Raw genomic sequence first — 15,020 nt, forward strand, 5'->3', positions numbered from 1 at the left:
CACAGGGGATTAATTATAGTTGCACATCCCTAATGGTCATTTCACTCCATGTCGCTAAAGTTGCATCTCATCAGCCTAGTGTGCATTTTAATGAGTTTTAAATCCCACTGCAGTATCAGTGCGTTTTACACTGCAACCAATTTGCTTTAAAATCCCTTACGTTGTCTATCTCTATTGTATGAATTTTCTTTGTCTTGTTCTTGCTTGTTCGCAAGCATAATAATAAAAAACTGGTTTTCAAAGTAAGACTTTAAAAAAAAAGCTGTTGATTCTTTAGGTATTGTTTATTTAAACAGAATACTGGAAACTAAACAAGTTGTATATCAAACAGCAGTCTTTCTTACTACACTATTATTGTAGACTCTCGATGAATTACTGACAATGCAGTGCTTTGAGGATGTTCCAAGTGGTTGCAGAGGTGACATGGGCAAAGGCATAGTATAGGACATGCAAGAGAAAGCTATGTGTCAAAGCCTACTGGGAACGAGGAGCCTCCTCCAAAAACTCTTGTAGCACTTTTTTTTATAAACCTACATGTATTACGATAAATGGTCATCTGAAGTTTGAGAATGGGAATATGTCTGGTCACCCCATCACTCCATAGTTGATGAAAATGCACATGCAACATGAAGTGAAATAAAAGTAGATTAACTGGGTTCAGTTTGATAAATGAAGACTCTGCTCTTGCTCCATGGTCTTGGAATAAACTTTAGAAAGAACTGAAATGTACTGTTTTGATACCTTTAAAAGGGTTCAATAAAATAAAATAAATAAACAATAGTTCATGTGCTCTGTTTTGTCATGCCAGAGGTCACAGACAGCAACAGGGTGAAAGGAATGTAAATAAATACAGAGCAGAATCATTCAGACCGCCCTTCTGACACTCCTTCATATGCCTCATTTCTGAGAGTCCTCCTCTACTTAGGAAGGCAGTTTGACGAAACGCGTCTGCAGCTCTGTTCCGAATTGAGGTGGATATAAAATTTTAATCAAAAATGAAATAATAAAAGGAATATTAATTGTACATTTAAGTGGCGAGTGCGGGTAGTTTTTTATCACATAAATCATTGTGAAGACATTGAGGTTGCTATTCCAGTTGATCCCAAGCTCAATGGGAATGGATCAATGTAATGTATCAAGGAAGGTGTTGAAATTCTGCACTATATATTTAAAAAAAGACAAGTATTGATACTAAAACAGATCCAGGAATAATTTGCCAGTACAGAACAGTGCACTGAATCGCCTTGACAGATACCCATCTAATCATTAGCCTCTTCCAAATCTATTTTTCAATTGTAAATGTGCTCAGTTCCTCATGAACATCAAGGAAAAAAAAAACATTACTGAGTGTATCACAATCAAAATCTATACTGTGGGATATGTAGTGTGTGTCTGCCTGTCCATCCGACTCTTCATCTAAATTACATATATCTAGCAAACTGCTAATCTAGTTATAATTATAATAAAGTACAGCGAAATAAATCACGGCCAAGTAAAACAAAGTTATGCAGTTAACCTTTGACTCGCTTTCCTAATTCGTTGTTAACTGAACGTTCGTACCAATGCCGTCAACACTCCCGCTCCCAAAGCAAAACAGAAAGTACAACATGACGAGTCCACCCTTCATTTAACACCAGAGCAAAAGAAAAAATCTTCATGTACAAGAAAGCATCTGAAAATAAGAAAGTAAGATGTCGCAAATGTGTTCATCTAAGTGAGGCTTACTGTTAATCGAAGGACAATCGGAGACAATTTAATGGATAAAAACAAATAGCTTACCTTGATGGAACGGGTCGATCTGTTTAACCTGAAAAGGTTAAACAGGTCTTTGTACATATTCAAGGTTTTTTTTTTTAACTGCTTAAAAAATAATGCTGTTGAGCTTAAATGGCTTTGTAAAATAAAACCTTGTAGAGCCATGACACAATGAATAGAAGCTGTTCAAAAGGGGGTGCAACTCAATATTAGGAAAGTGTTCCTAATGTTTTATACACTCAGTGTGTGTGTGTTATATATATATATATATATATATATATATATATATATATATATATATATATATCAACAATATTTACCATACAGACCCTGGTGAGATCTGTAAATTAGACTTACTTCTTTCAGACTCCAAATTTTTTCTTAAAAGACCAAATCTTTGTTTAAATGGGCTGGGGTTTTGCAGTGGTTAATGCAGGATCTTTTCACCTGTGGAGGCTTGTAAGTATGAGTCTAAGGCAAATTACGACTGGTGTTCTCAGCTTAGTCCTCTGTGGAGTTTTTACCAAAACAATACACATTCTCTGCTTAACAGAGGCCTGGGAATGCATTTTCAGACCCAATCACTGGGTGTATGATATCCCACTGAACTTCATTTTTGAATAGCACTACATAAAATTTTTTTAAAAATTTACAAAATCACTCATTTGTTGCATTCTCTCTCCCCCAATCTCTTTATAAAAGCCAGACAATAAAAGTGAAAACTTTCCACCTCAGAACCTTCTGCTACAAATAATAATAATAAAAAAAAAACATTCAAAACCATGGTTATATTACACCTTTAAAATATTAATGAAGTTATAAAAAGCTCCCCTTTATGGGAAACACTTTTAAACAAGCAGACACCAACATCAATGATGTGCCCCGTTTCAGAAACAAACAGCTGTGCAAAATCGATGAATCACCCTGCTTGAGCATTGAGGAGCTAAAGGCGGGGGCCAAGCCTTGACCTTAACTGCCTCCCACTGATAGATGCTGGGGCCTGTGCAGTTTTTTCAAACCATGCTGGCTTTTAATTACTTCCTTTAACTCTGCAGCCCACAAATAATCCCATGCAACAATTTGAATGGGGTTATCCTAAAATGGCAGGGTCTCTCGCTGTCTCATCGTTCAGCAAAGGGGGCAAAATAATTAAATACGCACAACAGAAGACTGTTCGGTGACAATCTGGGTGTTTGCTTCTTTGTATGCACAATAAACAACAACACTGCTGTGTTCCTTGCCCGTGTCCATCTCATACTTTGTGCCAGTAAACCACCAGGTAAAGGCAGAAGAAAAAATCTGGTTCACATGCCGACAACTTGTAGTGAAGGATGTGCGAAGCAGAGTAGGCTGCATTTTAAGTTACTTGAGCAAATCTTTTTTTTTTTTTTTTAAATGGTGAAAAGAATTTCATTTTGAGACAAATCTTTTACAGTACTTGACCAAGAGGGTAAGTGGAGCCTTTATGACATACTAATATGAGAATCGTAATTACTTTAACCCTAGAGCAGTTTTCTCTAATTAATCCATTTGGAAGGGTGCCAGGGTTCAGTGTGACCTGAAGGCATTATTAACAAGGCAGCTTCTATGGATGAGAGGAAGAACCACAGCTTGGGTTTGAAGATAGAAGAAACACACTTGAAGGGCGCTAAACCCCAGTTTGGGTTTGAAGATTTGTTGCAACAAAGTAAATAGCTGAACAACAATGGAGGATGTCTACTCTAGACTTTTGGGTCTCCACTTCTTCAAGGAACCGTTTTATATTTTCAGTACGTTTCTCTTGTGGAACTAAAGTAATTAATTGTAATTGCAAACACATAAAGTTGATAAAATAGTTATATTAATTTGTGTTTTGAATGCATGCATGAAAAGCCTCAGAGTTTGAACCTTGTTAAAGGTAACTAAGCCTCTTAACTCAGAGTTATTTTGCACGTAAGCAAGAGAGGCAGAGGAACTGTCTGTGTAGCTAGGCTACGGAACTGTCAGCAGTTGCAGACGGCGTGGCAGGGCCGCGTTTCAGAGGACATGTGTTAGCCACCGTTTCCCGAGTCGCCAGGGGGTTGCAGCGGTGAACCGGGATCAATAATATCACAATTGTCGATTCCAAATTGGGGAGAAAAATGGGGTAAAATCACTGGCATAATAATAATTTAAAAGAAAAAAAAAAAAGGAAAACAACCCCTAGAGAAAAATCAAACCATATAAGTGATGTGAACGATGGCAGTGTGATGGCAGGGCGATGCAAAAGCCAGGAGATGAAAGGGGAAAAAAGGAGGAAAGTAAGCAAGTAAGTAGGTTAACCAACCTTCTAGTTCCAAAGATAAATGTGTTCCTTTAGTTTATCTGTTTGAAGGTTCAGAGCAAAGGAATAGCAACCCCCAGCCTGATGAATGGGTACAATAATGAACTGCCAGAGACAGTTGTGCACGTTTCAATAGGGTTTACAGCTTAAGATACATTTCAATTCCAGGTTTGACTTTGTAATCTGAAGTACACCACAGATATGCCATCATTTTCATTATAACCAAACACTGGTGGCTATTAACATTGCAGGTTTTTTTAATAATTTGAAGGGACGTTTCCCAGAATCTGCAATATCTGGATATAAAACAAACAAAAAACATCTCTGCCTTCTGAAACCGAGTTAAAATGATCCCTGCCAACCAGCTGCTTTCTCTACTGACTGCCTTGCAGCCAGCTTGACAAGCTTTAACCCTGAAGACACGGCTGAGGTGAATCCCTGGAGGCGTGGACGAGACTACCTAGAAGCATGCGTTCAGAGAGCTTTCTTACCCTGGTATGGTTCCAGATATCTTTTTGTTTTATTATTTATTAAAACGTATGTTTGCTCTATAATGTTATCCTTTTGGAGAGCTGCACACAAGGGCTACATAGATGGAAGATAAGGTAGGATTTATTATTGGCTAAACCCCTTTCACCAGACAGATCAATTATCCAGGCATTTGAAGAACAAACCACAAAGTCAGGATGGATACTGCTGTGGAGTCAATTCCTGTGCAAATAAAACGCAGTTGCTGTTGGTCCTCGTTTCATACCTGGCAGGATCTGAACTGGTTAACGAGCAGTGTGCAGCGCTGTGGGTCCTTCCTGCCGTCCAAGCTGTCCAGCTCAGCTGCCACCTGGTTCAGCTCCTCATCCGCATAGAAGAACTGAGCGAGGAGCTGCGGGTCCGACCTCTGAGGAGACAAAACACAGCCCCTTTACAATCCTGACTTACAAAAAGAAGTGTATCACAAACACAGCCCCTTTACAATCCTGACTTACAAAAAGAAGTGTATCGCAAGCTTTACAAAACACACAGCCCCTTTACAATCCTGACTTACAAAAAGAAGTGTATCACAAACACAGCCCCTTTACAATCCTGACTTACAAAAAGAAGTGTATCGCAAACACACAGCCCCTTTACAATCCTGACTTACAAAAAGAAGTGTATCACACACAGCCCCTTTACAATCCTGACTCCTGACTTTACAATCCTGACTTACAAAAAGAAGTGTATCGCAAACAACACACAGACCCTTTACAATCCTGACTTACAAAAAGAAGTGTATCGCAAACACACAGCCCCTTTACAATCCTGACTTACAAAAAGAAGTGTATCGCAAACACAACAATCCTGACTTACAAAAAGAAGTGTATCGCAAACACACAGCCCCTTTACAATCCTGACTTACAAAAAGAAGTGTATCGCAAACACACAGCCCCTTTACAATCCTGACTTACAAAAAGAAGTGTATCACAAACACAGCCCCTTTACAATCCTGACTTACAAAAAGAAGTGTATCACAAACACAGCCCCTTTACAATCCTGACTTACAAAAAGAAGTGTATCGCAAACACACAGCCCCTTTACAATCCTGACTTACAAAAAGAAGTGTATCGCAAACAGTTTACAATCCTGACTTACAAAACACAGCCCCTTTACAATCCTGACTTACAAAAAGAAGTGTATCGCAAACACACAGCCCCTTTACAATCCTGACTTACAAAAACAAGTGTATCCTGACTTACAAAACACAGAAACCCCCTTTACAATCCTGACTTACAAAAAGAAGTGTATCGCAAACACAGCCCCTTTACAATCCTGACTTACAAAAAGAAGTGTATCGCAAACACAGTTTATCCTGACTTACAACACACAGCCCCTTTACAATCCTGACTTACAAAAAGTGTATCGAAACACATGGATTTTACAATCCTGACTTACAAAAAGAAGTGTATCGCAAACACAGCCCCTTTACAATCCTGACTTAGTTTGCAAACACAGAAAGAAGTTACAATCCTGACATGTGTGTACTGGCACAGCCCTTTACAATCCTGACTTACAAAAAGGTGTATCGCAAACACAGCCCCTTTACAATCCTGACTTACAAAAAGAAGTGTATCGCAAACACACAGCCCCTTTACAATTGACTTACAAAAAGAAGTGTATCGCAAACACAGCCCCTTTACACAGCCCCTTTACAATCCTGACTTAGTGTATCAAAACACAGAGCCCTTTACAATCCTGACTTACATGTACTGCAAACAATTGACTAGAGACGCCTGCGTCTACACAAAAAGAAGTGTATCGCAAACACAGCCATTGACAATCCTGACTAACAAGATAACAATGCTGTGGACCAGAAGGGGCCAGGCTTTACAGACTTTGGAATGCAAAGCATAAAGGGGCTAAAAGGCTCCCAGGGACTGGACTTACAAAAATAAGTGTATCGCAAACACACAGCCCCTTGGACCCAGAGGTTCTCAGAGAGATCGAAAGAGATAATGCCACTGGGATCAAAGGGGCAGATTTATGGACCTTTTTTTTCCAGGAGACTAATGAAGAACTGCACTTGATGTGCTCAGAGAGTGCGTCTACACTTCTTGCCCAGCATTGACTGCAAGCTAAAAAGATAACAATGCTGTGGACCAGAAGGGGCCAGGCTGTAAGACTTTTGGAATGCAAAGCATAAAGGGGCTAAAAGGCTCCCAGGGACTGGCATTGGACCCAGAGGTTCTCAGAGAGATCGAAAGAGATAATGCCACTGGGATCAAAGGGGCAGATTTATGGACCTTTTTTCTCCAGGAGTGTGACACACAGAGGTTGTCACACACACACACACACACACACACACACACACACACACACACACACACACACACACTAAATTAACAGAATAATGTGTTGTACCTTGACCATTGGTTAAGTGTCAGAGAAAGGGGAGGTGGACCATCTATACAGAAGGGTATTTAATGTCATGCAAACATTGTAATGTTGAGTATTCTGTTTGTCCTGTACCTGGGACCAGACTCCCTGCATATTTCAATAAACCTGGCAACTGATTGAAGAAAAGGACTCTGTGCATTTTCTTGAATCTACTTAATCACCATCATTTTTTTTGTAAGTTACTTCATTGGCGAGCCACCTGTGGACTGTTTCCTGAAACTTTTTTTTTCCAAATACCGGGGGGTTGATACTTGATTACGGAGAAACCTTTTTTGCAAGCCTGTATCCCATGAAGAGGACCAGGACAAAGCAGACAGAAGGAGACTGTTTCTACTTTCAGCTCAGACGGTGTGGAGAATCTTTGAATCAGGACTTCAGATCGAACATATAACCACGTACATTGGTGAGTAGTTACTGGTTTTTTGTTTTATATGCAGTTTTTAGAATGTAGTGAGAATCAAGGGTAAAGTATGAAAGAGGACTTTTGACTACTTGATAATTCATGTACATTGAGGACACAATTAGTTAAGACTGCTTAATTAAAAGTGTATTGACTATTAGGACTTTATGTATGAAAGAGGACCTCTGGAATCCTAAAAAAAGTCATGAGTAAATCGTGTAGTGTTATGACGTGCCAGTAGAGTTTATTGGACTAGTTACACGGACTTGTATTGCTCAACAGGTACGGGCATACTCGGATTTATGTTTTATGTTTGTTTTTGAGAAGATTTGTTACACTTGTTTTGTCTTTGTTTGTACTGTTTGGTTTATATGTCACGATAAGGGGGCAATAGGATAAGCCTCTTATTTAACTGTCCACATTAGGTGGTACAAATAAGGAACAATCAGACAGTAAGTTCCAGTTAAGCCCAATAGCACATACAAAAGTGTAAATTAAATGTGCAATAAACCAAAATAAAATTTTATACTTCCTTAAGCATAGCTTTAAACACGGATCATTGGTAACAAGACATAAACTAAAAAGTTTTGTGTTGTTGGGAGTCTGATCAACTCCAAATATGTTAAAATATAATATTGACGGTCATCAAATGGATGACTGGAGAATATGGAACATAGGCTATGTTTTAAAACATGGCAAAAAGGGAAGATATGTACAGAACAGTAATGTACATGTTCATGTAACAGATCAGGAGTGTGTGTCTCGTAAGAAGAAAAAGACAAAGGCAATTCAAGACTGGTGGCCCACAAAAAACAGAACAAAAAAAAAAAAAAAAAAAAAAAACTAATGCTAAAGATTCTATATCAACTTTGAGGAATACATGTTGTAAAAATAAAATTAAAAGGTCACATTAAAATGTAATTAAGAAGTTGTTTATTAATGATTGTTTGAGTAATTATGATTTTGCTTAAGCGTGGAGATAAAGTAACTTCTTAGTAAAACTACGTACTAAGAACCAGCACGATTACTTATTGTCTTGCCCCGATCATAAGAGGGTTTGATAAGGGAAAGAGATCCAGGTTAATTGATGAATTGTTTGACTGCAAAAGAATGGCCAACCTTTGGACTGAAACAGTAACACAAATATACAAAGGAACAATGAAAAAGTTTGTGTTGGATTATATTGATATACACAGAGCTTTTTGTTTTTCTAAGGGTTAACTAGAAAAGAAAGTGCAGAGAGGGAGCGAGAGAGAGATAATGTAGAGATTGCTGCTACATTGACTGCTTGAAAAAACAGGAAGAAAACAAATGTTTTTGGAGATCAATAAATCTGAAACTAATTAAGTAAATCAACCTTGAAATATTTTATTAAAAATATTTTCATGAAGCAGGTTAAGTGTTTGTTTGTTTGTTTGTGAATTTTATGTTTAAGACACGGGTGAATTTTATGAATCACCTATGAATACATATTTGAAACCATAGCTCACATGAGAATGAAATAGGAATGTTGGCGCAAGGGATTTTACAGTGCAGTATAGGACTGTAGGCTTGGTGGATAGTGGTACTGGATAATCAGCAGTACTGATTATGGAAAGTTTTTAGAAACTTATTTTTCAAGAATTAACAGATTTATTTGTAAATTCTTGAAAATGCATGGTGCGATATTAATCAAACTAACACGTTTTTGAAAAGGATTTTATAACTTGATTTAAAAAACAATAAAAACAGAGAAAGCAATCTGTTTGCTACAGGCAGATAAACTAACACAGAGAGACTAAATAACTTACCTAATAGGCTACTGTTTTATCAGCTGCAAGAGGGTGGGTTATTGAATTGAAAATTGAAAAAGCCAATACCAATAACTTTTTTTTTTTTTTTATTACAAATACAAGATATCACTGAGGGATAATGTATACTAAATGGACCAGCAACTAAGTGTAAAATCTTTGGTTGACATTAGGCTGTCTGTGTTAGTATACTATCACCCTACAGGGGTTTCTTTGTCAATTATAAGCACAAATCAAAGTAGTGCACAATTAGCATAGGACTAAGCCCCTACCTAAAGGGTTACAATTTCAAATTGGGGAACAAATGTTGCTTATGAAAAAAAAAAAACAAAAAAATGGGGGATGGCTAGGGTGCCAATTGGGAAAGTTCCATATGAAACTATGGACAAACTTGTGCAAATCAATAAAGACTGTATAAAAGATATTAACTTGAAGTTTTTTTTTATTCTGGGTGATGTGCTCAGAAATAGCTGTTTTGTGATAAGACAAAAATAAAAAGACTTTGCACTTAAACACCAGTAGAGATCTTGTAAATAAATAAGCTTACAAAGGCTTAAACAGATCACTGGATTTAAGAAGCGAGTATTATATTTCTCTGTTACAAACTGCTTTAATAGCCTATACATTCCCAGATGAAATAAAGAAAATTCAAGGAGAGAATAACCCCATTGAAGGTTTAAATGAAATCAGATGTTATCAAAAGAATTAATATTGCACTTGATTTTTCTTCTAGGTTTGGAAAATAAATAATTCTGATGGAGATTCAAGTATTGGGACACAGGTGGAGACAACGGTGAAACAACTGATCATACAGCAGGGGCTGTGAATGGGATGAGACCATTGAAAACTGCTGTGCTACTGAAGAATATTGTCAGCTATACTGGACATTCATTTTGAAAAGAACGTGACATTTGAATGATTCAGTGTTGTATATGTCTAAAATGAATGAAGGGAAATTCATGTTAACATTATTTGTAATAGGTTAGCAGTAGAAGTGTTGTGCAAAATGATTATATTTGTGGGGGTATTGTATAGAGAATATCACGAGATATAATTAAGGTTTTTTATAACTGAGAAAAGAAACACTTACCTACTAATGTGTTACATATAGATAGTTAAGCATTCACACGCTATTTTAGTACTTGTTCAATGTATAGTGATCATTTTTAAATCATAGTTTTAGTTTGTAATCAATCTTACGTGCATTTTAAGATTGAGATGGTCGAGCTAGAATATTGGATTCTAGAATGATGGAATTTTACATATGCAAGTTAAAAATAACAATGATTCACCTAAATTTGTAAGGTCAGAGCAACATACCAATATCCAGAATTGGCTTCAAAGAGAAATAGGTAGTACAATAAAAGATTACAAAGAGGCGAAAGCAAGGTAGATACCTACACATAATGGAGAGACTTAGAATGAAGGAACATGCTTCACTATTATATATTATACAAACACGTTACTTGATGTGACTACTCAGAACCAGCGAAGAGGACATCTGAGGGCTCGGGATCACGTGAGCAACTTGGTTGTAGCGGGTCACCCCCTCCATCTTATATTTTAAAAGTAGGGTATGTTGGAAAACATGGATTGAGAATTGATTAGCAGTTTGCTACGCATGTGGACTGGTAGAGCTATACTGGTGTTTTTTTCTGAAAAGAGACTAATATTGCAGATAGCAGACTGTTTGGTTCAAATTGCATGTACTGCTTACAATTGATAGAGACGATGCGTCTACAAGCTTCTTGCCCAGCATTGACTGCAATCTAAAAAGATAACAATGCTGTGGACCAGAAGGGGCCAGGCTGTAAGACTTTGGAATGCAAAGCATAAAGGGGCTAAAAGGCTCCCAGGGACTGGCATTGGACCCAGAGGTTCTCAGAGATTGAAAGAGATAATGCCACTGGGATCAAAGGGGCAGATTTATGGACCTTTTTTCTCCAGGAGTGTGAAGAATGCACTGAGTTCAGAGGTTGTCACACTAGACTACACGCACACACACACTAAATTAACAGAATAATGTGTTGTACCTTGACCATTGGTTAAGCGTCAGAGAAAGGGGAGGTGGACCATCTACACAGAAGGGTATTTAATGTCATGCAAACATTGTAATGTTGAGTATTGTGTTTGTCCCGTACCTGGGACCAGACTCCCTGCATATTTCAATAAACCTGGCAACTGATTGAAGAAAAGGACTCTGTGCATTTTCTTGAATCTACTTAATCACCATTGAAGTAACTTAAAGAAAATAGATGGTGAGTAAGTAGATTCAAGAAAATGCACAGATAGCAGACTGTTTGGTTCAAATTGCATGTACTGCTAACCATTGATAGAGACGCTGCGTCTACAAACTCTTGCCCAACAATGACTGCAAGCTAACGAGATAACAATGCTGTGGACTAGAAGGGAACAGGCTCTAAACCCACTGGCATCAAAGGGGGTCGCAAGGAGATAACAAAAGGCAGATGTATGGACCTTTTGTCTCCAGGAGTGTGAAGAATGCACTGAGTTCAGAGGTTGTCACACTAGACTACACACACAGACACACACACATTAACACTCAAACAATAAATTAAATTACCTTGACCATTGGTTAAGTGTCAGAGAAAGGGGAGGTGGACCATCTATACAGAAGGGTATTTAATGTCATGCAAACATTGTAATGATGAGTATTCTGTTTGTCCTGTACCTGGGACCAGACTCCCTGCATATCTCAATAAACCTGGCAACTGATTGAAGAAAAGGACTCTGTGCATTTTCTTGAATCTACTTAACCACATCACTTTTTACTTCAAGTTACTTCAACCATCATTTTTTTTGTAAGTTACTTCATACAGAAAGAAGTGTGTCGCAAACAGAGCCCCTTTACAATCCTGACTTACAGAAAGAAGTGTGTCGCAAACAGAGCCCCTTTACAATCCTGACTTACAGAAAGAAGTGTATCGCAAACAGAGCCCCTTTACAATCCTGACTTACAAAAACAGCCCCTTTAAGTGTATCAGCAAACACAAACAGCCCCTTTACAATCCTGACTTACAGAAAGAAGTGTATCGCAAACACAGCCCCTTTACAATCCTGACTTACAGAAAGAAGTGTATCGCAAACAGAGCCCCTTTACAATCCTGACTTACAAAACACAGCCCCTTTACAATCCTGACTTACAAAAAGAAGTGTATCGCAAACACACAGCCCCTTTACAATCCTGACTTACAAAACACAGCCCCTTTACAATCCTAACTTACAAAACACAGCCCCTTTACAATCCTGACTTACAAAAAGAAGTGTATCGCAAACACACAGCCCCTTTACAATCCTGACTTACAAAAAGAAGTGTATCGCAAACACACAGCCCCTTTACAATCCTGACTTACAAAAAGAAGTGTATCGCAAACACAGCCCCTTTACAATCCTGACTTACAAAACACAGCCCCTTTACAATCCTGACTTACAGAAAGAAGTGTATCGCAAACAGAGCCCCTTTACAATCCTGACCTACAAAACACAGCCCCTTTACAATCCTGACTTACAAAAAGAAGTGTATCGCAAACACACAGACCCTTTACATCAAGACTATCAGCACAGCACTAAACACACAGACCCTTTACATCAAGACTATCAGCACAGCACTAAACACACATTACCCTAAGTAGAATTAAACAAGTACTGTAAGAACATTAAATAAAATTTCATTTTTTTCGCTATCAACCATTTACAGTCTTGTATGTACAGTATGTGGTAAAAATAAATTAGGTCAAGGTTACAATATTTCACTGGACTTCACATTACCAAAACTACAAAAAAAGGGCATTTTTTGTTTGCATGTATTTCTTTAAAATTACTGTAATCTAAATGTTTCCTATGTATGTTAATACATACACACATAGGCTACATAAAGTACATACAAATTCTATACACAGGCTTGTGGCTACATAATTAAAAAATAATAATAAATTAGCTGCAGCACTGGGGGTCTTGGTTACTATTAGGTTACATGCGATCTATAATATGTAGTAATAGGATATTGTGGAGATAGTGCCAGTGCTTTCTGACAGTGGTAGGCTTCTTGCCAGACAGAATTCCTTCATTTAACCTCTCTGTTTGCTGCCAATGAATCTTTAGAGGCAAAGTGTGTGTTGCATTCCACCCACCCGCCTTGAACACAAGCATATTGAACCTGTTCTGAAGGGGCTAATAGCACAATAAATTAGATTTTACTACTACTACATCTAACAGATTGGTCTGCGTTTCAAGTGGAGTCTGAAAAGGCAGTACGGACCCTAACAATCATCAGCTCTAGGAATGAAGCCACAGCAAAAAGAAGCCTGAAGACCTCCAGTCGTTCTTTACACAGAGTGGGGAGTGCAGGGAGGTTACTGAATCATTAACAGCCACATTCTCAGATCAATCGGCGAGCACTGATGAGCCAAATGGTTGTCTCTCGCTCGTCACTTTCAAATGCTCTTATAGTATGGGCTTATCACTTATAATCTTAAAGTAGCAGCCAGTGAAACAGTGCAGAGCTTTCATTAACCTAATATGGGATTATATATTCTTTTTACAAATTAAAATAGACGTTTGCTAACACATGTGCTTCTTTCAGAACTGCACACGTGATATCAGCAGCACAGTGCATTGGTAACGCATGAGAAGATGTTATACTTGAACAGTACCAATGTGACATACCTCGCAGTGCATTTCAAAGTCCCTGGTGACAAGAGTACTGATGGCTTATAAGCTTTGTGCTCTTGACATGATTAACAATTACCGTCCAAATCAATGAGAGTCCCCGCTTAATTATCATGCATAATCTTAATCTCTCATCTTTCTCACCAGCTAATTACATTCACAGTTTGAGGCTCGGTCACGTACAAAGAATTCCTGTAAAGCAAAACTAATAAAACCTTCTCCTTAAATCTGTTTATATGGATACAATATACAAATGGAAGGATTTACAAGGTCCATATAAATAAATACGGAATTTGTGGGTGGTTTTTTTGGGGGGGGTTTTAAGTGTAAAAATGAACACACCTATTCTGTACCTTTCTGAATTCTACTTGCCTAACTGCACACTTCATATCCACTTTACACTACACTCCTGGATTATGCTCTTGGGTGTGTTTTTTTTTTTTTTTTTTCAATTTCTTGTTACAAAACAATACAATTAAAATAAAATAAAAAAAAAAAAAACCATGTTCTATCTAAACCCTGCCTGGACATCACAGATAAAGAGGTGGCTGCAGCTTCACTGTAGAGATGTAGCTGCACCCACTGGTCCCTTTGTTTGTTCCTCACTTCAAGGTCTCTCTGTTATACTGTCATTCAGAATACGAGAAAGCAAGACAGCTTCTCCTTATCACTGCGGTCTAAGAATGCTGCAAGGAGGCAACAATCAAATACTGCACCAGGACATTTTTTCTTAACCCTGAAAGTATATCCAGCAATGTCTCATATCGCAATTGCTGAAGCTGGGGAATCTGTTATTGCTCTCTGGATGCTGAGGCAGTGTCACACACACAAATTTGCACAAAGACAGTCAGTGTTCTGGACAGCATAGGGCTTACAGCAGCAGCACGCCATACTGAGGTCTCATTGGGCCGACAGCAACGCTGTGAAACAGTGAAGTCATCATCAGTCTCTCTGAAAAGAGCAGTTCCATTGTTTGTCTGTTGGTGTTTTGTGTGATGGGATTCGGCTTTGTGTCGATAGGCAGGCTGGTTTGATGTCATTTCAAGCCACGGATTGCAGGAACAGTACAAGCACACAGCACATTTGTTTTAGCTATTAAACTTCAGTCCATACACTAGTTCCACAGTTAAACATGTCACAGAGACAGGTTCTACTA

The 15,020-nt window shown here is 38.1% G+C and overlaps 1 protein-coding gene across 4 annotated transcripts in view; it reads right to left on the minus strand.

Moving 5' to 3' along the window:
• LOC121325477 (lateral signaling target protein 2 homolog) overlaps positions 1-15,020 on the minus strand; it is a 109,187-nt gene that overhangs the window by 36,491 nt on the left and 57,676 nt on the right. For all 4 annotated transcript variants that reach the window (XM_041268010.1, XM_041268002.1, XM_041267995.1 and 1 more), the window contains exon 2: positions 4,812-4,952. In XM_041268010.1, coding sequence (XP_041123944.1) covers positions 4,812-4,952 — 141 coding nt within the window. The remainder of the gene's footprint in view (positions 1-4,811; positions 4,953-15,020) is intronic.

This window comes from Polyodon spathula, chromosome 1, assembly GCF_017654505.1.
Source record: "Polyodon spathula isolate WHYD16114869_AA chromosome 1, ASM1765450v1, whole genome shotgun sequence".
NCBI classification, from domain to species: Eukaryota; Metazoa; Chordata; class Actinopteri; order Acipenseriformes; family Polyodontidae; genus Polyodon; species Polyodon spathula.